This window comes from Podarcis cretensis (assembly GCF_951804945.1).
Source record: "Podarcis cretensis genome assembly, chromosome: 1".
NCBI classification, from domain to species: Eukaryota; Metazoa; Chordata; class Lepidosauria; order Squamata; family Lacertidae; genus Podarcis; species Podarcis cretensis.
This window is the reverse complement of record NC_137170.1, coordinates 113,486,442-113,513,755: the sequence shown is the minus strand read 5'-3', so window position 1 is coordinate 113,513,755 and position 27,314 is coordinate 113,486,442. Positions and strand designations below refer to the sequence as shown.

Here is a 27,314-nt window from a genome sequence, read left to right as displayed (position 1 = left end):
GATGGGAAACCTACAGCTTAAGGGAGACATGTAGCATGGCAAAGGTTTCAGTTTGACCCATGAGGCTATTTCGCCCAAACTGTGTCCTGCCCACCTGTCAAAGTTGGCCCGCAGTGGTGGGGACAAATAAGGATCCATCCTACAGAGGAGAAGGGGGAGGGGAGCCTGAGACTCACTGGTGCTTGTTCCTGTAATGTTAATAAATGGTTTAGCATTACATATGAATGCGGGCAATTGGAAATTCAAGTGAAACAATGTGAAATCTGTGAATCTAAGGCTGGCCCTGGAAGGATGTGTGTAGGAAGACACAAGTATAGCTGCTTGCAACCCTTCAGGAAGAGCCAGGGAAACTGCCTTCACCATGGTTTGCTGAGTAAAGATGTAAAATTTAATCATGCAAACCACAGAGTTTGCAAATCCAGTTCAAACCTAAATGATTTGTGGGCATCCGTTAACCATGGTTTAGGTATTCAGATGTAACACCTTTTTTTAGTATGTTGGAAACTGATGTAAGAGTTTGACCCTAAAAAGTGGTTGAAATAAACACCTTGAATAAATAAGAAAAATCTGATTAAAATCAAGAACAATACAGGACCATCCTGAAAAATTATATACTTTCTGTACTAGGTTATCATACTAGACTTTAGTGCTTTGTTTTATTTCATTGCACATAGGAAATCTCTATTTTACCAATGCATTCCTGACTGAGACATTTGTAGAAGTTCTTCGTTTAAATACGTCTTATCGCCGCGTTCTGCTTAAAACCACTGTGGATATGCCGAGGCATATTGTAGTCGACCCCAAAAACAGATTCCTCTTTTGGGCAGACTATGGACAGAACCCCAAAATAGAACGTGCCCTTCTTGACTGCACTAACAGGACTGTGCTGGTCTCTGAAGGCATTGTGACCCCACGTGGCTTAGCAGTAGATCACAGCAATGGATACATTTATTGGGTGGACGATTCTTTAGACATGATTGCAAGAATCCCGCATGACGGTGGAGAGCCTGAGATCGTCCGCTACGGCAGCCGTTACCCAACTCCCTACGGCATTACTATTTTTGAAAATGCTATGATTTGGGTGGATAGAAACTTGAAGAAAATCTTCCAAGCCAGCAAAGAGCCAGGCAATAGTGAGCCGCCATCAGTTATAAGAGACAACATTGATTGGCTGAGGGATGTTACCATTTACAACAGCCATTATCAGTCGCTGTCGCCTGCCGACATCAACAACAACCCCTGCCTGGAGAACAATGGAGGCTGTTCTCACCTGTGCTTTGCATTACCTGATTTGCAAGCGCCAAAATGTGGGTGTGCGTTTGGATTCCTAGAAAGCGACGGCAAGAGGTGTTCTGTCTCGACGGACAACTACCTGATCTTTGCTTTGGAGAACGCCATTAGCAGCATCCATCTGGACCCTGAGAATCACAGCCCTCCGTTTCGTACAATGAACGTATTGAGAACTGCAGTAGCTCTGGACTACGACAGTGTGAACAATGTGATCTACTTTACGCAAAGCTCTCCTGCAGGCACAGGAAGAATCAGTTATGTTAATATCTTCTCAGGAACGGGTAACCCTACTGTAGTGGCATCAGGTAAATATGATTAAACATCAGAAACCAGGAGTTTTATTGCAGCCTAGTCTTATAAATATTTACTCAGGTGAAAGTTCAAAGTGATCCAGAGTGATCGGGTGAACATTATATACTTGACACTCAAAAAGCTTTTGATAAGACTCCTAAGTAAGCTTTAGTAGTCATGGGATAAGAGGACAGGTCTTATGGATCAGTAACTGGTTAACCTACAGGAAGCATAGAAGAGGAATAAATGGATAGTGTAGATCAGAGCTTTCCAAACTGTGCCGTGACATGTTGGTGCTCCGAAGGCAGTGTGTAGGTGTGTCACACGAACGCTCCCCGCACTCCTCCTGGGGCTGGAAAGGGTTAGTTGAACCTCCGGTTTGTTAGTAAAACTGAATTACTGCAATCACAAGATGATGCAAAACCGAATTACTGTGTCGTGAAATGATGCATGTCCCAAAAGTGTGTCGCCAACTTGAAAAGTTTGGAAAGCTCTGGGGTAGATGATCTTGTGGTAGGGGTTAGTGTGAGGCATCTAAATTTGGTGACGGCACCAAATTGTTTGTGGTGGTAAAAACGAGAGGGGATTACAATGAGCAGTCTTCCCAGGTACAGTAATGGGGCCTGAACTGTCAGCGACTGACCAGGAAAGTGATCTGGGGGTCATGGTGAATAGCTTAACGAAAGTCCCATTGAAGACTGTTGAATAAGAGCGTTTTTGGTGCATCTTATGGTGGTTTTCACGCAGGAATTTATTTGTTCCCTACATTGTATTGCTCTCTGCCTCTTAAGATTTGGGAACTCCGGATGGCATCGCCTTTGACTGGATCAGCAACAGGCTTTATTACAGTGACTATTTAAATCAGACTATCAGTTCAATGGCTGTGAATGGCTCTAATCGCTCTGTGGTGGCCCGTGTTCCACGACCAAGGGCCATCGTCTTGGATCCTTGCAGAGGGTAAGTTATAATTTTTTGTGTGATGGAAAAAGGGATGCCCATTTCTGTATAGCTTCTTGTCTCTCTGACTAGCATTAATATGGGAGTTTTTTTAAAAATATATCCAGTTCTTCTTTGTGATCTTCTCCTTTCCCAAGGATTGCTTAGGGCCTCCTTCCCTTAACTGGTGATTTTCCAACTTCCAGCCTCCATCAGCTCCAGCAGGGCCAGTTGCCAAGGATAATGGGACTTGTAGTGCCTATCCTCCAAGCCAAGGCACAGAAGAAGATGCAATTTTATCCACCACCCCATATACACCCCCCCCACTTCCTTTTCTTACTTATAGGTGTCTTGCTGTTCCAGGTGAAAATGAATTATTTTACTGTCTCTGACTCCTTTTCCAATTGTCAACTGTATTGTCGATCAGGTACATGTACTGGACCGACTGGAGTTCCAGTGCTAAGATAGAGCGAGCCACACTTGGAGGTAACTTCAGGACTGCCATTGTAAGCACCGACTTAGTATGGCCAAATGGACTTACCCTTGACTATGAGGAACAGCAGCTGTATTGGGCTGATGCAAGATTGTACGTATTTTGTGTTCCATTTGCTGCATGTTTTACTGTTAGGCTTTCTCAACTTCTGTCAGATGGCTGCATAGGGTCCTTGGTTTAAATAATATGCAGCTGTTTATTAATGTAGAAACTGCATTCAGAGTAAATACTAATGATTCCAAGTGTTTTAGAAATGTTAATAATGTGAATTAGGGCTCGGCAGTATCTGGTTTTCAACATCATGATCAGCTAAACAGCACGATATATGGATATATCACAGTGTCTGAAATAGGGATGTCACCAAGTAGAGATGATCTGGCAGCAGTTGCTACTTAGGCTACTTAGGCGTCTAAAACGAATACATTTTTAGTTACCTTTAGCATATTGTTACAGCTGTTATTTTATAGTTCAGGAATCATGAGAGAAGTGATGAGCCATTTCACTTTTTTTTTTCTCATATCACAATTTTTTTTACATAGCACATGAACGTTGTGATTTGCAATATATCACCATGTCAAATATTATGAAGCCATTATGTGGACTACAAACCAATTTTGGATGATGTATCGATACATCACCCAGCCCTAATGTAAATGCTCGTGTAATGGCTATAGCAGGGGCTCCCAAACTATGGTCCATGAGCTTCATTTGGGTGACGCATGGCATTGCTGTGGATTTGTGGTTGAAGGTGAGAGACAGAACATTTAATATGAATTAAATGGCCTTTTTTGCGTTTTTGTGGCTTCTTTTTATTTCTTAACATTATTATCGTATTGTATTACAATTTGCAGTCTGTGGAATTTGAAGTACAAGATAGAAGAAATAAAAGAAGCCATAAAATACTTCTAAAAAACCACCCAGAATTTAGTGCAGCTCATTGCAATTCCCACAGCAGGCAGAAAAAAGCATTTGGAGAGTCTCAGCGACTTTCACGTGGTCTGTGGGGAAAAGAGATTGGAGACCACTGAATGTAGGTCGCAGGAGAGTCCTGAAACTAACAATGGATAGTTTTGCAGCATCTTAAAGACTGACAATTTTAACAAAGACCTGGGCTGTATCTTTCAACATCCCAGTGGGGTCTGTAGACACTCACAGTTGCATGGAATGCTACAGGCTCATGGTTTGTGTTCAAACGCTAACATGTCCTCTTGTTTTAGGCAGAGGATTGAGCGTAGCTCCACTACGGGTGCAGAGCGTGAAATTATTATTAGCACTGCCCTGTATCCATTTGCGATGACCCTCTTTGATCAGCACATTTACTGGACAGACTGGAATACCCGAAGCATTTACCGCGCCAACAAATATGACGGGTCGGATCAGAAGGTTATGCTCTCGAGCCTGCCCTCCAGACCAATGGATATTCACGTTTGGGCCAAAAGCAAGCAACAGCAGTGCACCAATCCTTGTAATCAGTTCAGTGGCGGTTGTAGTCACATCTGTGTACCAGGTAAGATATTTCATGGTGCCTTCAATTAAAATGCACGTTGTAGCGGAGTACTGGGTTTCAGCAAAACGTCTGATTGGCAGAAGGAATTGTTATTTTAAAGGCTTGCACACGAATGGAATTTTGGCTTGGACCACCTTATCACTTGGCACAAACAAAGCCAAGCCACGGCAAAACCCAACCATACCTGAGGCTGAAATAATAAACTAGACATACTGAATCAGCCCCTTTAGTATGGTATTCCCTGCTCTGACTTGCAGCATCTCTCCAGCATACCAGGCAGAGATCTTTCTCATCATCTGCTACCTGATCCTTTTAATATCCATGGAGCTGTCATGGATTGAACCTGCATACTGTCTAGCGCTGAGAATAAAATCATAGAATTGTAGATTTGGAAGGTGCCCCAAGTGCCATCTCGTCCAGCCCCCTGAAATGCAGGAATCTCAGCTAAAGCATCCATGACAGATGGCCATCCAACCTCTGTTTAAAAGCCTCCAAAGAAGGAGAGCCCACCACCTCCAGAGGGAGTCTGTTCCACTGTCAAACAGCTCTTACTGTCAGAAAGCTCTTCCTGATGTTTAGTCAGAATCTCCTTTCTTGTAACTTGGAGCCATTGGTTTGAGTCCTGCCCTGCAGAGCAGGAGAAAACAAGGTTGCTCCTTCTTCCATGTGACAGCCCCTTAGATATTTGAAGATGGCTATCACAGCTTCTCCCAGTCTCCTATTTCCAGACAATACTTATTGCATTGTCAGGGGAAAATGCAGCATTCACTTAGGCTGGGCACACAGTACACCTTTAATTCTAGGCACTGTAGTTCATTAAGGATAGCTGGGAATTGTAACTCCATGAGGGGTAAACTGCACTGCCCAGAATTCTTTGAGGGAAACAATGTGCTTCAAAGATACAGTGTGTGCACTGAGACTGCTGGAATGCCTCAAAGCAGTTGTAATACACCCACACAGCAGATGCAAGTCAGTAATTCCTTCCTCTTCTCATGATGGGGCACTGGCCTTAGGAACCCACTGTGGAGAGTTGGGGGCAGGCAGGAGCCATTTTTCAGGCGCACTGTGTGACAGTAGTGGGTGGGTATGAACACAGTCCTCTGTGCTTTACAGCTCTGAGCTGCTCAAAATGTCATTGGTCTGAAGAAGGATTGATTGTTATTATGGGGATGCTATTTTCCTCAAAATTGTACTCCAGTTTCACCATTGTGGGTGAAAACGCCAGTGTGGTCATAAGCCCACGACATCAACATTTTTCTGTTTTTTTTCCAAAATTGCTGTCTTGTGTATGTCTGCTTTGAAGCCAGTGATTAAATTCCCACTGGTTCCAAATGGAGGAGAACTCAGTTAGTGCTAAGCAGATTTGAAAACTTAACTTTGCACAGCTGCCATGTTACGTTCAGCAGCAAAAGACCTGAAGAGACCCTTCTTATATGCTGACATAAACTGTAATATTTGCAGTCCTGAAACCCCTAACTCTGCAGTGGACTCATTATCATAAAAGTGGCTTTGTACTTCAGGGTACAAAGTTAATGGATGGAGTTCCTTGTGCTGTAAAGGAAGGGGTGTGTGTGTGTGTGTGTGTGTGTGTGTGTGTGAGAACTAACATTCTGGGGAAAGTGTAGAGATGTTGGCCTGTTATCATTTTCTTGTTGTCATTAAATACAGGTCCAACTGGTGCCGAGTGTCAGTGCCCTTCTGAAGGACACTGGTATTTAGCCAATAACAACAAGCATTGTATCGTGGACAATGGCACAAGGTGTGGAGAAGGGCTCTTCACCTGTCTGAATGGCCAGTGCATCTCAGAACGCTGGAAGTGTGACAACGATAATGACTGTGGGGATGGCAGTGACGAACTGGAAAGTGTGTGTGGTAAGCACTGATCGAATCAAGCTCTCACCTAATTGCTGTTGATTTGGGGGTGGGAAGCGGAAACATTTTGGAAAAAGTTTGAGAAATAACCAATATTCGTTTGGTCAATATTGGACTTGTGAAGAGGGCTGTGTACAAGAGCTGATCTCATTCAGAATGTAATTCTTTTAGTGTAAAAACGAACAGCTAAAAGACTCCTTTGGTTACTATGAAGGACATGACAGCAACGTTGAAACTAAATTACCTTGTTCAATTTGAACAGTGTAGAGAAAAATAACTGATTTTTCAGAAGGGCTGGGAAGTATCTGCCCAATTGAGAAAAAGTCTGCATGTGTGAGACTTGGGGGTGAGAAGCGCTTTGGAGTAGAAGATGTCCTTAAATAATTCACTAACAATTAAACATTTCTTAAGACTGTTTCTTCCTCAAAGATTTTGCAGGGTTAGGACTCTAAGCTACCATTCCCCTCTATGAAATCCATTGGGTGCATAAATCCATCCTGGTAGGACGGTTCTCCATGCTGAGCAAGCAAGGAGGGAGAAAAAGGGGAGGGTGCATCTGAAGACCCTTTTCTTGTAACACTCAGTTATAGAATTGGGAGTGGATCTACGAAGTGAAATAAAAGTCGTGTTTTCCATTGACTTTTTAATGGCAACGCGGCCTTGTAACTTTAGGGCAGTGTCTTACATAGGAGCCCCAAATAAAATATTTGAGCCCCAGCCAAAGTTGATGGGCATTCAAATGGTGTGGTTGCACCGTGTCATGTGATTGATTATTTGGGGTGGGTCTTGCTCCCTCCCAATATTTTATTCAAGTTTGCAGCCCTGCTGTCTTAGCTATAGCACTCCAATCTACTCTCTCCCTCCATGCCCTTCCATTTGAACTTCTCTCTGGCTCATTACATTTTTATTTAGGGCAAAAAAGGGTTCACAGGGGTTTGAAATGTCTGGAAATTTATCATTCATGTAGAAACAAAAAGAAATGCATTGCCTTCTATATCTGACTGATTCAAGGTGTGTATTTTATTTTACATGCAGTCCGTTTTGCAGCCGTGTTTGCCCTGGCAGGTAAAACAAACCGAGTGCTGTGTGTGTGTGTATTTCTTTGATGTGTTTGTCAAGGCCTTCAGGTTCTCTTCTGTCAGTGACATTGCTTTGTCGCCTCCTCTCTCCCTTCAGCTTTTCATACCTGTCAGCCAACAGCTTTCACCTGCGGCAATGGGCGGTGTGTATCCTACGCTTATCGCTGTGATCACTACAATGACTGTGGAGACAACAGTGATGAGGTGGGCTGCTTGTTCCGAACTTGTGACTCCCACACAGAATTTACTTGCAGTAATGGAAGGTGTATATCTCTTGAATACGTCTGCAATGGTGTAAACAACTGTTATGATAATGGCACGTCAGATGAGAGAAACTGCCGTAAGTTGATTACAAACTATGTATTGTCCTTTAGGATCTCACTCGTTAGGCTACAGAAGAAGAAACAACTTCTTAAATCAATCAATCAATCAATCAATCAATCAATCAATCAATATTCTGTAGAAAAGAAGAAAGCACTTTGCAAAAACTGTATTTTTGACACAATGGTATCATTTGCATGTAACGCTAAACCAAGCTGTGACATAGCAAGAATGAGCAAATAGGTAGGTACCCAGTGAGAGAATCATGGCAGCTTCCTTTCCTGCTAGTCCTCCTGATGCTATGCAAACCTGGGATCTGTTTTTTTGCAAACTGTTGAGCTGTAAAACAAGAGCAAACCTTGGTTACAACTCATGGGTTTTTGGGAGCAGGACAAACCATGAGTTCAGGTTCGCACTTAATGCCATGCCAAACCATAGTTTCGCTCTGGCAGTATGGCAGTAGCAGGGCTGAGGGAAGAGTGAAATACTCATGATTTTCTCCTGGGTATTTGCAAGCTTGCTTGTTCTCACTGAGCCATAGTTTGAAATAGTGTTTTGTGGAAACCAGACCACTGTCAAATCTACAAGTAACATTGAAAAACTGAATGGCTGCTGTTTGATTGTCTGTTGGCACCTGAGACTGACTGATTTATTGCATTTGCCACCATGGAACATTATGGCAAGGACTTGAATCAGTATTTCATGGTGCCATTTGTTGTGCAATTCTCGGGGCAGGAGGAGAGGGGGAATTGGTTTGGTTTGGATTTTTATGTTTAAGGAATGAAAAATAAGCGTATATGATCCTAATTGCTTCCTTTTCTGCTCTTCCTGCTGAGCCAGAGAACAAACAAATGAGGGGCTGGTTTCCTGTTATTTGTGAACCAGTGACTGTGGTTTGTTTCCTAAGACAAACCATGGCAGGGAAATCAAGGACAAACTTTAAGAACATAAGATGAGCCCTGCCAATGGGAATCTAGTCCAGTGGCCGGCCCATACGAAACTTGTAAGAAGGAGCTGAGAGCAAGAGCTCTCTGTCAACTTCTGATTCCCAGCAACTGCTATCCAGAAACATTCTTGCCTCAGACAATGGAGGTTGGAAGCAGTGTTGCAGTGGATCACCTTGGCTTCCCAGCTGTGGGTTTGTTTGAGAGTTGTAATGAAAAGCCAGCCTCTGGTGTGCTTCCTTCGGGGCACGGCAGGAGTGGGGAGGGAACAATTTAAGAGCTTTAGAGAAGTGTGCACCAACACTGCTTGTTCAAGTCGAATCATGTTTTAAAATAGGCTAGTTTAATGTGACGTGAACCAGGCCAGTTAAGGATAATGTGTCCCAGACTGAATCATATAGCGTATCATTAGTGCATATTTTATAACCACCCCAATTTGTTAGTTCTTTGAAATTAATGGGAATGTTGGCATTTCCTTCATGGAAATGATTAATGTACCCAATGTACCTAGCCCCATAGCTTTTTTAGACCAAGTGCTTAAGATGTGGGTTTTCCTCATGTCTTCTACCTCTGGTTGGTTGCTGATGGAGCAGTAGCCAGCAATGCTCCTGTAGTGCAGTGGGCCTGACGCCATCTTTTGTTGGCTGTACAGTTTGTGCATAGGACTGAAATGATCAGAGAACGAGTTTTGTGGTGCTGGAGAGGGGTCTTCGGTCTTCCTCTCTCTACTTATATCGCAAGACCAGCAGAGAGAGTTTTCATCAGTGAAACCTTTGACACATATTTTCAATAACAATTCTACTAGATGGAGGTGGAACTGTCAAGGAACACTGTCTCGTTTGCCAGAGAAACAAATAGTGCCTTTGGTAGCTACGGTGGCATAAGCCAATTTTCTTGGAACCTAGAGATCAGTGGACTGATAGGAGAAAGGTGAATAAGGCCCTTGCCATGAAGCCCACCCCTTGCTAGCAGCTGTCTCTCAGGTGCATTGCAATAGTGTGCCCATTCAGTCGAAAGGAAATCCTGTTCCTTTCCATGCATGAACTTTACAAATGATTTCTAGGATTGCAGTCTAGATAGACCCTTAAAACTATTCAACCCCAAATGTGCAGTGTTTACCAGTCTTGAAGGCTGGGCTATGAGGGGCTCTCTAGGCTTTTTATTTCTGCATGCCTCTGGCCATGATACCTTGCTGGGAGGTTGTTTGCGACTTGGTGAGTCGCAGGATAAGCCGGTCTTAACACTAAATGCTAAACCAGGGTCTTTGTTGTGATGCTGGATTAACATGAAGCAGGTGTCCCAATTGTTGCTTGGTTGTTCCAAGACATTTTTATAGAGCAGTTGGCTGTAGCTGATGGAGGAATATATGTTTTGAATCAAGAGGCAGATGCTCTTTAGGAAGACAGAAGATCAGATTCACACATACAGCACACATACAGGGAAGCTTTTAATGTTTGATGTATTACTGCATTTTAATATTTGGTTGGAAGCTGCCCAGAGTGGCTGGGGAAGCAAAGCCAGATGGGTAGGGTATAAATAAATTATTATTATTATTATTATTATTATTATTATTATTATTATTATTACAAGGGAAAACTGACTCAAGCCTTTACTACTCACATAACTGTTTTAAATACTCGCATTGAAAATCCATAGTTAAATCTGGCAAATAATTTAGAAAGGATTGTGATATATATATATGTAACCATTCTATACAAATATTATAGACAGATGACAAATGTTGCTAGGTTCACTTAAAGTTGTCCAGCTTTGACCAAATATGCCATGTGAGTTAGTTTCTGTCTCTCATGATATGAGGCACAACCTGTCTATTCTGTCTAACAGATAGAAATCTGCTCCGTGGAGATGCAGTTTGAAAAGTGCTTTTTACCACATTTTGGATAATTCTCCTAAATGACTGCAGAAAGCAGAGAGGCAGGAAAAAGCTGCAATCATGGTTCCATAGAATGTATATCTGATTTAAATAGTGAGCATATATCAATGGATAAAATAGTTATTTTGAACATACAGATAATGAGCATGAGCATGAGATAGTTAAACTACTGCCCTCAGAGTGAATATATTAGCTCAGTCTTGGAGAAGGCATATTAGGTGTGTCTGGGATTGATTACTAGATACATAAGGGTACCTTTCAAAATTTCATCCCAGAACAACGCTAGTAGGGCTGTGTGCAATTACTTTTTGAAAAACAGAAACATGTTATTTTTAAAAGAAATCGAAAACTCTTTAATATTTTTTTTTTGCCCTTTAAAGCTGACCGTACTTGTCAACCTGGTTATACAAAATGTCAGAGCACAAACATATGCATTCCTCGAACATATCTTTGTGATGGGGATAATGACTGTGGAGACATGAGTGATGAGAGCCCAACTCACTGCGGTAAGCTAATGGCTCCCCCCAATTACCCTCCTCCATTTCCTCCGACTCTGGCTTGATTTCTGGTGAAAAGCCAAACATTCTTGTAGCTTCTCTTCTTTGTTTTTGCTTTTTTGGATTGCCTTGAAAAAGACACAGTTAACATGTGTGAGAGAGAGGGAGGGAGGGAGAGATGGCTATACTGCATAACTTACAGAATTTAAATAAAAGACAGAAGCTCCTTAAATAAGAGAATCACTATTGGGATATGTAGAAATGGCGAAACTCACTGGAAGATTAAGGAATCAAGATGATAGTCTTTAACTTAAGAATGGAAATCATTTATTGAATTCATTTATTGAATTTTTTTTTAGCAGGATTAAAGTAAAGATGTGCAGTGAGATAAAATCAGTTTTTAATATATATGGGATAATTAATAATTAAGCTTAAACAAGGAGATTCAGTGAAGGTACTATAAATTTAAGCAACCGCCGAAAGGGAGGTCGGTCGGAACGGGGTATTGAAATTTGATGTGAAACAATATCTTTTTTTATTTGATGTAAAATGATAAATAATTAAAAAGAGAGAGAGAGAGAGAATCATGGACAAAAAAGACATACAACTCCGCACAGTTGGGAATCTAAAGCAAAAGAATAAGACAAAACGTAGAAGTTGTGTTTTTTCTTTACCCTTGCAGTTTCGCTGACTTGCAGCAGCAGCGAGTTCCGCTGCTCCTCTGGGCGTTGCATTCCTGCTCATTGGTACTGTGATCAAGCAGTAGACTGCGCTGATGGCTCAGATGAGCCTACCTCTTGTGGTAAGTGAGAAGTTAAAAACAGAGCCGTTTGCAAAGGTATGCCCTGAGTAGAGAACGAGATGAATTAATTGACTGGCCAATCTTTCTGCCAGGCATTGGCAAGTCAAATCCAAAGAACAAGACAGTGCTGCTCTGCACCCCCACTACCAGACCCCTCTCCCTCAGCTTAAGAGGCAGTGGGAAGATGGAGAGGAACATCGTCTGCCCCCCAGCCCTGCCAGCCACTAAAGGCAACTCCCTATTTACATGGGGGTTGTGTTCTGAGGCACTGCACATTTAAGTGAAATCGCATATATTGGGAACACTATTGAAAAAGTCCACAAATACGCTCTGAACCATCTGGAAACCTTTGAAAAACCCTTAAGAACCCCAGCAGCACTTGCCAGATGCGCTCTAAACCTTCTTGCTCAAAAGCCAACTCTCCGCAGGCCTCAAAGGTCAGTGCAAAGGCTCTTGGGATTGCACTTGCATAGTCTTGTGAGATTGCTGGAAGCTGTTTTTGTGCCATTTTTTTGCACATTTGGGGGGCCTTTTTTGCCCCTTCAAGTGCCACTTCCAGATTTGTGATGATGCGTGTGCACACAGGCACGCTTGACTTGAATGTGCATTAATGGGGAATTGCCTGTACTAGATACAAAACGTAGATACGCCTCTTTGCACAACCAAGCTGGTGTGTGCACATTCCAAAGTAGGAGTGCCGCAAGTTCCTTTTGCCTACACCACCTAATGCATCTGTTGGCCGCAGGTTTAGCTAGCATTGGCCAAGAGAAAACAATCACTTATACCTTTTGAGGTTTTAGTTTTGCCATAGTTAGTGTTACGTCTGAATGTGACTGTCACATGGAACATGACTTTTAATGTGCTAGTAAGAATAATGCGAACACTGTTCTTCTTTTTCCAGTTTCCCCTGTGCGGAGCTGTTCAAGCGAACAGTTCAGATGTGACGATGGCAGATGTATACCAGCAACGTGGATCTGCGATGGTGACAATGACTGCGGTGACATGAGCGACGAGGACCAAAGACACAATTGTGGTAAGTACCTATCAAACAAAAAGCTTTACAGCATGGGTAGGCAAACTAATGCCCGGGGGCCAAATCCGGCCCAATCGCCTTCTAAATCCGGCCCACAGATGGTTCAGGAATCAGTGTATTTTTACATGAGTAAAATGTGCCCTTTTATTTAAAATGCAAAGTTGCATTTTAAATAAAAGGGCACATTCTACTCATATAAAAACATTTGTGGGGCCTGCCTGGTGTTTTTACATGAGTAGAATGTGTGCTTTTATTTAAAATGCGTCTCTGGGTTATTTGTGGGACATAGGAATTTGTTCATTCCCTCCCCCCCAAAAAAATATAGTCCGGCCCCCCACAAGGTCTGAGGGACAGTGGACCATCCTCCTGCTGAAAAAGTTTGCTGACCCCTGCTTTACCGTTATGACATTATAACGTTGCTTCTTTACCCCCTAGACATCTTTCTTGGCAAACGCAGGGCTGCAGAAGACTTTGGGAGGTCAAAGAGGTGTTGAGGGCCAGGGACAAGAGACTTGTGTAAATGACTAATAGGGCAAGTTTAAACCAGCTGCTGAAATATTGTGCTTCCCCCCCCCCAGCAAACCGCATCTGCTCAGACTCTGAGTTCACATGTGTGAACAATGCGCCCCCGCTAAGAAGGTGCATCCCTAGGGCTTGGGTCTGTGATGGTGATGCTGACTGCAGCGATGCTTACGACGAGCACCAGAACTGCACAAGGAGACCGTGCATGGGCAATGAATTCGCTTGCAGCAACGGGCTGTGCATCCGTAACGCTTACAGGTTTGTTTATGATGGGTTGGGCAGTTTCGGCAAAGAAAGTACAGCTAATAGTAAAGGACCTCAGCCTGAACTTAAAAGTCCTATTTTAGCGTAGAGCTCACCGTGTAACCAAATACAGGTCACTTAACTCTCAGCCCCAGTGCCATGTCATTAAGCTTGCATCTAGTGAAAAATGATGTCTACCTAAAAAAGGTAAAGGGACCCCTGACCATTAAGTCCAATCGTGGCTGACTCTGGGGTTGCAGCACTCATCTCGCTTTACTGGCCGAGGGAGCTGGCGTACAGCTTCTGGGTCATGTGGCCAGCATGACTAAGCCGCTTCTGGCGAACCAGAGCAGCGCATGGAAACGCCGTTTACTTTCCCGCCGGAGTGGTACCTACCGTATTTTTTGCTCTATAAGACTCACTTTTTCCCTCCTAAAAAGTAAGGGGAAATGTGTGTGTGTCTTATGGAGCGAATGCAGGCTGCGCAGCTATCCCAGAAGCCAGAACAGCAAGAGGGATTTCTGCTTTCACTGTGCAGCGATCCCTCTTGCTGTTCTGGTTTCTGAGATTCAGAATATTTTTTTTCTTGTTTTCCTCCTCCAAAAACTAGGTGCGTCTTATAGAGCGAAAAATGCAAAAAATACGGTATTTATCTACTTGCACTTTGACATGCTTTCGAACTGCTAGGTTGGCAGGAGCAGGGACCGAGTGATGGGAGCTCACCCCGTCGCGGGGATTCGAACTGCCGACCTTCTGATCGGCAAGTCCACAGCGCCACCCGCGTCCCTGATGTCTACCTACTAGGTGCCAAATGAAAACATTCCTTTTCAACCAAGCCTTTGGCTGTTAAACAATCTAAGGCAGAGCTTTCCAAACTGTGTGTCACGACATATTAGTGTTTCAGTGTGTCGCACAAATGTTCCCCGTGCTCCTGGAGCTAGAAAGAGTTAGTTTAACCTTTGGTTTACTAGGAAAACTGAATTACTATGTCACAAAATGATTCAAAACTGAATTATTGTGTCCAAAAAGTGTGTCACCAACTTGAAAAGTTTGGAAAACTCTGATCTAAGGCCTTTTAAATGTGTGTGCATGTCTGTGTGAGAGATGTGTGTTGTTTTTGTGTTTTTGTGTTGTAAACTGCCCTGTAACCTTTGGATGAAGGGAGGTATATAATTTAATAATAATATTAATAAACTTTTTCTCTTTCTTAAACCTATGCTGGAATGCTGGCAAAAGTCTGTGATGCTAGACCGCTATTGTTTGATGCTATAACATTGAACCTAGAGCAGTGGAAGGTAGAGTTCTATGCTCACATGTGGGACAGGGAAAAATATGTCTATGGAGGAGTTTCTCTGCCTATTTGCTTGCTGTGCTGAAATGCCCTGTCCAGCCCAACCAGAATACTCCTCCAGAATTTGCCTGATCAGAAGTCGCATATACTGCAGTTTTGGGTGATATTATTGCCATCCTGTTCAGCATCTTCATTTATCATGATCAACAAAACATTTGTGAAGCTTTCCCTGAAATCTTTTTGTATGCAATCCCTTTGAAGCGGAGCTTTTTCAATGGAATAGTTTCTCTGGTCTGTTTGAATAAGGAGCACTACTTCTGCCACGATTTTCAGATCAGGTCATTTCACCATACCAGAGCAGTGTGCAAAAGACCTCTCAAAATTCTCTACCTTATTTGCCGGCAGAGAGAATAATGTGGACTTACTATTATACTGAATTTCTCCAGGGAAAGCAGACATTCTTCAATAGTTTCTCAAGGATTATGGGGGTCACCACTAGCAACGGCACAGCTTCTTTCCTCCCCTCCAAGTTTTAACATTCAAACTTGTTGGGAGCCTGGACACCATTTTGTTTCCTCCACAATGCTCTAGACGTAGTGTTAGTTTGAGGCATTATGGGTGGGGTTGGGGTGGGGAATGGCAGCTGCCACAGAGAAATGGTGGATAATATTCAGAGGAAGATATGCAAGGAGGTATTTTTCTAGAGGAGTGTGAGCAAAGAACAATCTGATACATTGCAACTTAGCGCTTGCAACAGATAGACTTCTCCAGTGGTTGAAGAAATGAGAATTTCAGCTGTTTTATACTAGCATTTCACCCCCTGGATCGTATTAACCAGAACTTACTTTTCTACCTGGCTGGCAGTTTACATCTGTTTTGTAACGTTCCAAAACTGGATTTCTTTTCCAGGTGTGACCGGCGTAATGACTGTGGTGACAGCAGTGACGAGAGGGGTTGCGTCTATCAGCCCTGTGCACAGTATCAGTTTACCTGTCAAAATGGCCGTTGCATCTCCAAAGCCTATATCTGCGATGGGGACAACGACTGTGGCGATGAATCAGATGAGCTGGAGCACCTCTGCGCTACGCCAGAGGCAACCTGTTCTCCCCATCATTTTAAGTGTGACAATGGGAACTGCCTTGAATTGGTCAAAGTCTGCAACCGAGTGGATGACTGCTCTGATAACAGCGATGAGAAAGGATGTGGTGTGTATAGAACCTTTTGACTTAGGTATTTATACAGTGGTACCTTGGGTTAGCGGGACGCAGGTGGCGCTGTGGGTTAAAGCCTCAGCGCCTAGGGCTTGCCGATCGAAAGGTCGGCGGTTCGAATCCCTGCGGCGGGGTGCGCTCCCGCTGCTCGGTCCCAGCGCCTGCCAACCTAGCAGTTCGAAAGCACCTCCGGGTGCAAGTAGATGAATAGGGACCGCTTACCAGCGGGAAGGTAAACGGCGTTTCCGTGTGCGGCTCTGGCTCTGGCTCTGGCCAGAGCCGCTTCGTCACGCTGGCCACGTGACCCGGAAGTGTCTCCGGACAGCGCTGGCCCCTGGCCTCTTAAGTGAGATGGGCGCACAACCCCCGAGTCTGTCAAGACTGGCCCGTACGGGCAGGGGTACCTTTACCTTTACCTTTACCTACCTTGGGGTAAGAACTTAATTTGTTCTGGAGGTCCGTTCTTAACTTGAAACTGTTCTTAACCTGAGGTACCACTTTAGCTAATGGGGCCTCCCGCTGCCGCCGCACAGTTTCTGTTCTCATCCTGAAGCAAAGTTCTTAACCCAAGGTACTATTTCTGGGTTAGCGGAGTCTAACCTGAAGCGTCTGTAACCCTAGGTACCACTGTATAGTGTTCACCTTCAGCTTGAGAAATTGGGTGGTTTATCTTACCATTTAGTTAACATCCACTGTATATAAGAACCCAGTGTTCTTAGAAGAGCAAATTCATACAGCAGATTCATCTTACCACATGCCCAGGAGTGATTGGTTAGGTGATCCAGCAGAGGCAACTCCTAGTGAAGGAGGATTGGGAAGCAGTTTGTTCTGCTTACAGTTTCCTAAAGACAAAGGTGACAGAATCTACATATTACTGGTCTATCAGGACTGATGAGGATAAGAAACCGTTGTGTTCTGTGAAACCAACTATGACCATTCTGTGCAGCCCGGATGTTTGCTCCTGTTGTAGTTGATTCAACAGTTGATGCAATCAGTCACTATATATAATATAATTGTGGCACACACAAGGTGAACATTTCCAGTGAAATCCAATGCTGCCATTGCGCTTGTGAAACAACAGAGGGAACTTCAAGTGAAAGAGTTTTCTCTTATTCCCCCTACACCACCTCCCATGCAGTTCTGAAAGGTCACCTAACCATGTGGAGCAGATTGGTGGTATTAGTGGCATGGGGGGCTGCAGCAGGAAGGAGAAGCAGGGAGGAATCTCTTTCCTTGGCTTGCGTTAGTGGGCTTCTCCGCTAATCAAAACCCATTCCAAGAGCAGAATGGCAGCTCTTTAAATGTACAAGCAGAGACCAGTGCAGAAATGCTGCAGCTGCATTATTTCCGGATGAAAGTTGAGTGATCTATTTTGTTCTGTTTTCTGGCTACAGGTATAAATGAATGTAATGACTCTTCAATCAGCGGCTGCGACCATGACTGCACAGACACCCAGACCAGTTTTTATTGCTCGTGTCGTCCTGGATATCGGCTCATGTCAAATGAAAGGTCTTGTGATGACATTGATGAGTGCAGCGAGACACCATCCGTGTGTAGCCAGATTTGTGAGAATACCATTGGCTCCTATATCTGCAAGTGCGCGCCGGGCTACATCCGGGAGCCGGATGGGAAAAGCTGCCGGCAAAATAGCAACATCTCGCCTTACCTCATCTTCAGCAACCGCTACTATCTGAGAAATCTCACGACGGATGGCCAGTCTTACTCCCTCATTTTGCAAGGACTCCGAAACGTGGTGGCGCTGGACTTCGACAGGGTGGAGAAAAGGCTGTACTGGATTGATATGGGCAGGAAAGTCATTGAAAGAATGTTTTTCAATGGGACAAGCAAGGAAGTAATCATAAATGATGGCGTGCCCAGTGGGGAAGGCATTGCTGTTGACTGGGTTGGCAGGTAAATCTCAGTATGTTGCAATAGTCATTGCTGAGGTGATTATTTTAATGTGGACTAATGTTTCGACCCACATTCTCCAAAATTTGCCAGGCTTTCTTCTAAATGTGAGTTAGAAGGACCATTGTGGTGTAGTGGTTAGAGTATTGTACCTGCAAGACCAGGGTTCAAATTCCTGCTCAGCCATGAAACTCACTGGATGGCCTTGGGCCAGTCACATTCTCTCAGCTTAACCTGCCTCACAGGGTTGCTGTGAGGCTGAAATGGAGAAAAGGCAGGGGTATAAATGCACTCAGTCAACAGAGGAGGTGGGCTATGATGGCAATCAATCAATCAATCAATCAATCAATCAATCAATCAAAGAAAGCCATGCATATCTCACTTGTGCCTGCTGTTCACAGTCCTTTGCATGCAGTCCTTAACAGATGGCGGGCTGCATCAGTAGCAGTGTGCGTGGTGGGGCTTAGGTTAAGTCTATTGTTATTGGCTTTTCCCAAGATCCCTTGGGAAAGCAAAGTGGGTTGCCACACAGCGTCTCTCTTTGTGTCCTTTGGGTGGGGAGGAACTTATCTGTGGGATGGGGAAGAGAAGTGACCAGAGACAGGCTGATGGCTACAGCGCTTGCTCAATAACCCAAATATGTCCATAGGCTAAGGTTACCAGACGTCCCCCTTTCCTGGGGACAGCCCCCAGATTACAAATCAGTCCCCTGACAAAATCCATTTATTTAGTAGGAAGTTGAAAAGTGTCCCCGGATTCATTGAAAAAAAAAAAATGTGGTAACCTTAAAGGTAAAGGTAAAGGTACCCCTGCCCGTACGGGCCAGTCTTGACAGACTCTGGGGTTGTGCGCCCATCTCACTTAAGAGGCCAGGGGCCAGCGCTGTCCGGAGACACTTCCGGGTCACGTGGCCAGCGTGACATCGCTGCTCTGGCGAGCCAGAGCCGCACACGGAAACGCCGTTTACCTTCCCGCTGGTAAGCGGTCCCTATTTATCTACTTGCACCCGGAGGTGCTTTCGAACTGCTAGGTTGGCAGGCGCTGGGACCGAGCAGCGGGAGCGCACCCCGCCGCAGGGATTCGAACCGCCGACCTTTCGATCGGCAAGCCCTAGGCGCTGAGGCTTTTACCCACAGCGCCACCTGCGTCCCTGTGGTAACCTTAACATAGGCCTAAAAAGGTTGGCAACCCTTAAGGAAAAACAACAGTTGATATAAAATAAATAAAACGAGGAGGACTCTGTGTAACAGGCACCTTGTAAAATATTTCAGAAAACTCTACTGGGTAGATTCCTCCAAGGACTGCCTCTATGTGTCAGAGCTTGATGGTCGGTTCCGGAAAAAACTAGTTGATCGGTGTTTGGATCGCAACAACACCTTCTGTTTTCAGTACCCTAGAGCTATTGTTGTTCACCCCAAATATGGGTAAGCTATTTCCAGGATTATTTCTTTTTAGTACAATTGTTTTATGGTATCCTGACTGCAGAAAACCATTGGGATAAAGGCTAATAAGGGCATTTTTAAAATCCACGATGAGATGCACAGATTTCGAGCCCATCTTTGGCTGGGGAGGGCGGGATATAAATAAAATTTTATTTTTTATTATTTTATTATTATTCTGAATGCATTTAACGTACTTGCTTGGAGATCATTCTTATCTACCTCTTTCAGAGGTAAGGCTGAATGCATTATCTACTACTCACGCTGCTACTCATTTATTCCGATTTAGCAGTGCTGCAATGAAAGAGGCAAAGTTTAGAACTGAAAGAATGAAGCTGATAATCACCCGAACCTGAATATTACAGAAATACATATACATTGGGGGAAGTATATATAGCTGTATGAGAAAGCCACCAAGTCTGCAGATTTGGGGAGGGGAGGAAGAGGAAGTCCTGTTGTAGAAGTCTGTTACACTCACACAAAGTCACCATTGGATTTCACCCAATTTTACTTATAACTAATGAAATAAAAGTATACATTACCTGATGGGTTCCCTGCCTCCTCCCACACGTTGTTCCTTCCAAACCACCAGATTTTTACGTTGGTGCATGTGCTATTGCATTACAAATGAAGACTAGATTAATTTACGTTGTATCTGTTTAACCAGGCAGGTCTATTGGACAGATTGGGGAGAACGAGCATATATTGGACGCTTGGGAATGGATGGCAAGAACAAGACTGTGATTATCTCTACCAAGTTAGAGTGGCCTAATGGACTCACCATAGATTACACCAACGACAAGCTCTACTGGGCGGATGCCCACCTAAACTACATTGAGTACGTACATAGAGAAGAATAAAGCAACTGGGTAACTCTTCATACCAAATTTTGGGGGTTGCCAAATTAGTCTGCTTCAGCTTTATTAAAGGGACACAACCATGATTACCCATTTAGAATATATGTTAGTTCAGTTGCGCCGCTGTAACAATTTATGGGCGTTTGTCACTAACATCAAAATGTTTTGGAGAGATATACTTTGGTTTATGCTTTATAACAAATAGGAAAATTACGAGCAAACCGTTTTGCTTCTCTTGGAATGTCTTCATCAGTTTCGCTTCTGCGTTGCATTTCCACCCAAATCTGAAAATCTGTAGTCGGTCACCAAAGTAGTCTGTCGACAGATTTGGTAGTTTAGCATTCTGCATTATGTCATCAATAAGAAAGGTCTGTGAACAACAGGGAAAAGATTTAAAGCTATTTAAAACATATCAAAGTATAGAGGACAAACAGCAGAAAGGAATTTGGGGTGTTTAAAATTTAGCAGAAAATATAAATGTATATCAGACGTGAGGCTTTCACAGCCTGAGTGCTGCCTTTCTTTTTGGGCTACTTTCCAAAGGTCACATGTCAGCAGAGGGTGGGGCAAGAAGCAGCAAATATTAATTCTACCTTTGTTCTGCTGGCTAGTTTCTATACACAGTCACCCCCCTCTCTTCATCCTCCATCCAGGCGAGCAAGAAGCATTAGCTGAGTTCAGAGGCATCAGACTAAAACGCTCACAGCTGGTACATAGAACAGCCAGTGAGGGGTGTGGCCTGGGAGAGTTTTGAGGGCCAGATAAATAGGCCAGAGGGGCCACACCAAGCCTCGGGGCCTGTGGTTCCCTAGCCCTGGTGTACATAGCATATAGCTCAAGTCTATCGTTTTAATTAATAATAATAATATTTTTTTATTATTTGTACCCTGCCCATCTGGATGGGTTTCCCCAGCCACTCTAGTGTTCCAACAGAACACTAAAAACAGAATAAAACTTCAAACATTAAAAGCTTCCCTAAACAGGGCTGCCTTCAGATGTCTTCTGAAAGTCAGATAGTTGTTTATTTAATTATATGAATATGCTGTTTACATTCTTAATGGTGAAGAAGCCTATGGAAAGCACTCTTTGAAATCCCAAAGGCTGGGAACAGATAATATGGAAGCGTTTTTCTTTCCATCAGCAGCTATGGGAAACATGAGACTTGTGGTCTTAGGGACTGTGACTGTTATGTCCCTTATGCCAGTCTATGGGTAGGTATAACCCATCTTTTTGGGGCCTCTGTACCTAGGGGCATGCCTGGGAACCCTTGGAAAGACAAAGAGGAAATTTCATTTCCCAGTCTCGTTCTTCTGAGGGCTCCAAGCATGCATTCCAGCCACTTGTTTACTCGCCAAATGGCTCAGTGGGAGTGGACAAGAATGGAGATCAGAGTAGCTCCTAGATCTGGCCCAGAGGAGCTAAAATCTCAAAGGCCTGCCTTCTTCCCCTCCTTCCTGTCCACTCTAGAATCCCAGGCGAGGGAGTCAAAATACTACAATTGCAGATCTGACTGGAGGTGAAGAGGTTGGAGGTTGGGTTCCACCAGTGATTCTTACGCCCAATACTTCACTCAGCAACCCAATATGTTTTCATGCCCCTGATTTTTAAAAAAATATCTTTAGTCACATAGACAGCAAAAGGTAAGCAACATAGAAAGTTGGAGGTGACAGGTCATTCTTTCTCTAGAGGGTAGTGAGAGGTAACTTGGGAATACAGGAAGTTGCCTTTTACCAAGTCCCTCTAGTTCAATGTTGTCTACATTGACTGGCAGTTGGCTCTCCAGGGTTTCCCTCAAGGAGTCTTTGCAAGCTCTACCAGCAGAGACCAAGGAATGAAGCTTGGGACCATCTGCATGCAGATCAGATGTTCTCCCACTGAGCTACAGGCCCTTCTGAACTTGAACCTTCATCTTACTAACATCTTCTGGAAAGAATGCTTAGGGAGGCATTGTTTTACAACACAGGAGGTGGAACTGAGTGGAGGTAATCAGTTGTGTGAACAGAATGTCTGGGGTTCCATTTGGAGACCCTTGGAAGAACATAGTTGGTTACATTTCTTTTTCACTCGCTCTAAAGCAATAGAAAAAAGTTCAGCATTACCCATGCATGCTTCTTTCCCGCAGGTACTCCGATTTAGATGGCCAACACCGTCATACGGTGTACGATGGGACATTACCTCACCCATTTGCAATTACCATTTTTGAGGACACCATCTACTGGACTGACTGGAACACGAGGACAGTTGAAAAGGGAAATAAGTACAATGGATCAGGCAGGGCAGTTCTGGTAAACACCACTCACAGACCTTTTGATATCCACGTCTATCACCCATACAGGCAGCCACTTGGTAAGCAATCCATTCTACTGATGTGGGTGTCTTCATTCTTTATTCAAGGTCTAATCCTCTGAATTCTGCATGTAACTCAGAAGTAAGGTGTGAGACAACATAGGCATTTTTCAGGGGTCTGGTTCTTATTGAATGTTTCACCCTCATAGAATGATTTTATTTTTTTTAGCATTCTCTTGGATGTAAATATTATGACTGCATTTGGATGTGATGCAAAACCATGGTTTAAAGGTAAAGGTAAAGGGTCCCCTGACCATTAGGTCCAGTCGTGGCCAACTCTGGGGTTACGGCGCTCATCTCGCTTTATTGGCCGAGGGAGCCGGCGTACAGCTTCCGTGTCATGTGGCCAGCATGACTAAGCTGCTTCTGGCGAACCAGAGCAGCGCACGGAAACGCCGTTTACCTTCCCGCCTGGAGCGGTACCTATTTATCTACTTGCACTTTGACGTGCTTTCAAACTGCTAGGTTGGCAGGAGCAGGGACCAAGCAACGGGAGCTCACCCCGTCGCGGGGATTCGAACCGCTGACCTTCTGATCGGCAAGTCCTAGGCTCTGTGGTTTAACCCACAGCAGCACATAAATAAGCTTAACTTCTTTCTGAGCTTATGCATACCACTTCCCTCTCCTGTTCCCACCCAGCTGAGAGGAGGAATTCAGAAGCTTTTAGTCAACCACAATTTGCTGTTTCTTATATACTGGGACCCAGTGGCAGCTGGTACTCATTGGGACCAGTGTGGGAAAAGGCAGGGAGCCCAAGAGTAGGTGGAGCCAGAGTCAATGATAGGTAGAACCAACTAATTTTTGTTTCGTCCCTGTCATCCCCCCTGCCAAGTTTTACAAGGGCAACATTGAAACCAAGGAGGAGGGAGCTGACAGGTAGTGACACCCCCAATTGGATGGATTGTAAGAAAGAAGGAAGGGAAGTGGGGGCAGGCTGAAGTTGGTGGGGTAGTGCCCCATCTGTCCTAATGAACCAGACTCCACTGCTAGGACCTGTGGTTAACATTAACTGTGGTTAGTTTAAACGAGCCAGCTTCATAAACCATAGTTTGAAGTTGCCTTGTTTTGAAACTAATCATCAATAGTCACAATTTCCAGTTTGGACCAAACAGCTAACCATGGTTAACTAAAAGTAAAAACTGCTTCTTACTCACATGGAAAGGAGAGAGGGGAGAGGGATCGTGCAAGTTCTAAACTATGGTTTAGTGTTTCCCCTGAATATAGCTAGTGTCATCATCTGGGATCCTTGCCTGCCCATGCACTGTTGCACTTATTCTAAAAGGGTAATTGAATTAATTAAATTTGGATGTTTCTTGTCTGTTTTGATCCCAGCAACCCTATAACAGGGACTAGGAAAAAGCTGCTGGCAGGTTGGTTGTTGTGTTTCTGCTGATGCTGGTCCCTTGCACCTAACTTACAATACCTTGTTATACTTGGCTCAACTTCTTGTTTGACCCTGGATTTGAATCAGCAATGGTTTCTCTTGATAGCATGTTTTAAACTAAACTCCTTCATTGGGTTGAGCCTTGGTTTGCTTGACTCAAGCCCATACTTGTTCTCATGCTCTTCAGAGACCATGGGGATCTCCCCTTCCTTATAATGAAATACGGGCACAATCCATAGTTCAACCCAGATAACATAGCCAGGGTACATCTGTCCAATAGGCCAAGATACATGTTGCAGTATTACCTTTTGGTACGTTGAATTTGTTGCAAATATGTATCAATGGGAAAGAATCCCAGTATTGTTCGTGAATGCAAGTTGACATGTGCCACCAAAGATTAAAGCATTCTTTGCAATTTAAGTGGCAATAGTTTCATTTGTGGGTTGTTCTTTGCCGGGGAATAATTATATTTTCTTTCTCCTGCCCCCTGTCTTCTTTTGCTAGTAAGTAATCCTTGCGGGACCAACAATGGTGGTTGTTCTCATCTGTGCCTAATAAAAAGTGGTGGTTATGGTTATTCCTGTGAGTGTCCAGATAACTTCATGGTAATACAGTTTGGAAACACTGCTCACTGCCTTCCGATGTGTTCCAGCACTCAGTTCCTTTGTGCAGACAGTGAAAGGTATTCATATAAATCACACACCATTGTTTTACTTGCTTATTTACGTCGCACGTGAATATTTCCCACATATACATGTCCTACCTCCAAGGACTCAAATATGGCATTGGCCCTCGCTCTCATTTTATCTTCTTCATTTGGCTGGGCATTGGGGGGGGGGTGCAGTGAAACTCCCAGTTCAGGAATCTCATTCCACCCCATCACAATTTAGGCAGCAGTGGCTGTATATTAAGACACAAGAATAGGTGAATGAAGCCCAGAGCCTTAATGGAGATGAAGAGTGCCCCACCCCTGGTAATCAGACCAATCACTTGATGAGCAGAGAAGGGGGTAATAACCCTCTCCTCAGCTGATTGGTACAGAGAGTGTGTGGAGTGGCTACGCCCATCACTGGCATGTGTCCCACCCTCCCTAGGGTTGGCCAAGGCTGAACGTGGCTCTCAGGCCCAAGACAGCTTAGCTATCCCCACTAAGGGGAAAGGTAGGCTGAGAGGGAAGAGTGACTGATGCAAGGTCACCATCAGAGCTTCAGGGCTGAGTGGGGATTTGTTCCTGGGTGTCCCCAGTTCTAGTGTGACATGCTAATCACTATGCTGCACTAGCTCTTCCAAGTCTTGGTGGCACTTGGAAGCATAGAATTCGTGAACAGAGGTAACAGACAATGATACATCACTTCTACTTCTCCAGGTTTGTGCCCCGTTGCTGCTCTTTGCCTTAGTACAGTGGTACCTCTGGTTGTGAATGGGATCCGTTCCGGAGGCCCGTTCGCAACCTGAAAAGAGTGCAACCTGAAGCGTCATATCTGCGTAGGTGCGCGGCGCAATTTGGCGCTTCTGCGCATGTGCAAGCAGCGAAACCCGGAAGTAACCCTTTCCAGTACTTCCGGGTTGCTGCGGGACGCAACCTGAAGAGACGTAACCTGAAGCGTCTATAACATGAGGTATGACTGTACTTCCTTCCTGTTGCCACTCCTTTGTCACACCATGGCACTGCCATGTTTAGGGAGGTTTTTAAATGTTTGATGTTTTATCGTGTTTTTAATATTCTGTTGGGAGCCTCCCAGAGTGGCTGGGGAAACCCAGCCAGATGGGCGGGGTATGTATGTATGTATGTATGTATGTATGTATGTATGAATGAATGAATGAATAAATAAATAAATAAATAAATAAATAAATAAGCAAGCTTACAGCCTACAGCCTGCCATGCTTCTGACAGCCTCCCTCTATCTCTTGTAGTCGTGGCTGTGGCTGGAGAGAGAAAAATGATGGTGGGATGGCACAGTTGCTTGTTGTGCTTCTGCGCTTGCTTTTGGGGCGCTATACAGTGGTACCTTGGTGCTCAATCTTAATCCATTCTGGGAGTCTGTCCGACTCTAGAAACCATTTGAAAACCAAGGCGTGGCTTCTCATTGGCTGCAGGAGCTTATTGCACTCAAGCGGAAGCCGCACAGGATGTTCGGCTTCTGAAAAACATTCGCAAACCGGAACACTTACTTCCGGGTTTGTGGCGTTCGGGAGCCAATTTGTTCGGCAACTAAGCCATTTGGGAACCGAGGTACCACTGTATAAGCCGCTGAGTAGCCCAATTCCTTAATCATTAAAGGTGCCCCCAAACCCTTCATCCCTGGGTTATCACATTCCTGATCATAAGACTGTGTAGCTCTTTGAAGGGTGGCCCTTTTCACTGAGCATTGCAGTCTTAGCAGTACTTAGGAGAAAAGTACCTGGAAGAAGGATACATGACACTGATAAATTAATACCTCTGAAATCACCTACAGTCTATAAATACACATGCCCATACATGCCCATGCAGTATACATGCCCATGCAGTATTTTCTAGGACAGGCTCAGTTGTGTGGAAGGGGCTACTATAAATGCATGCACGAAGCCTTGGGACAAGAAAACACTAATAATTCATGATGGGAATCATCCCAAAGGCTCTTGTGTTTACAATCCTAAGTGTTCTTGCCAGGAATTGAGTTCCATTGAGCTCAGGTGAGACTTGCTTCCAAATAAACATGACTATAGAATATGTCAAAGGCATTGCCTCCTTGAAACAAACATTATGGCGTCTCTCTGTTTTGTAGGTGTATTCCCATATGGTGGAAATGTGATGGTCAGAGAGATTGCCGGGATGGCTCCGACGAACCGCCCACATGCCCTCACAGGTACTGCCAAGTTGGGCAGTTCCAGTGCAATGATGGCAACTGTACGAGTTCCCATTACTTGTGCAACGCCCTGGCAGACTGCCCTGATGGATCAGATGAGGATCGTGTGCTTTGTGGTATGTTGCAAGTGCTAAGTCTCTAAATCAAGGGTCAACAAACTTTTTCAGCAGGGGGCCGGTCCACTGTCCCTCAGACCTTGTGGGGAGCCGGACTATATTTTGGAAAAAAATAAAAAGAACAAATTCCTGTGCCCCACAAATAACCCAGAGATGCATTTTAAATAAAAGGGCACATTCTACTCATGTAAA

At 44.2% G+C, this 27,314-nt stretch overlaps 1 protein-coding gene across 1 annotated transcript in view; it reads left to right on the top strand.

Moving 5' to 3' along the window:
• Nucleotides 1-27,314, top strand: part of LRP2 (LDL receptor related protein 2) — a 145,462-nt gene that overhangs the window by 83,326 nt on the left and 34,822 nt on the right. The window contains 17 exon segments of the mRNA XM_079974771.1: nucleotides 675-1,595; nucleotides 2,373-2,538; nucleotides 2,945-3,103; nucleotides 4,228-4,517; nucleotides 6,186-6,389; nucleotides 7,566-7,808; nucleotides 11,008-11,133; nucleotides 11,807-11,926; nucleotides 12,828-12,959; nucleotides 13,538-13,739; nucleotides 15,925-16,220; nucleotides 17,621-18,137; nucleotides 19,406-19,558; nucleotides 20,241-20,411; nucleotides 22,553-22,776; nucleotides 24,665-24,842; nucleotides 26,926-27,122. Of these exon segments, the coding sequence (XP_079830897.1) occupies nucleotides 675-1,595; nucleotides 2,373-2,538; nucleotides 2,945-3,103; nucleotides 4,228-4,517; nucleotides 6,186-6,389; nucleotides 7,566-7,808; nucleotides 11,008-11,133; nucleotides 11,807-11,926; nucleotides 12,828-12,959; nucleotides 13,538-13,739; nucleotides 15,925-16,220; nucleotides 17,621-18,137; nucleotides 19,406-19,558; nucleotides 20,241-20,411; nucleotides 22,553-22,776; nucleotides 24,665-24,842; nucleotides 26,926-27,122 (4,299 nt within the window).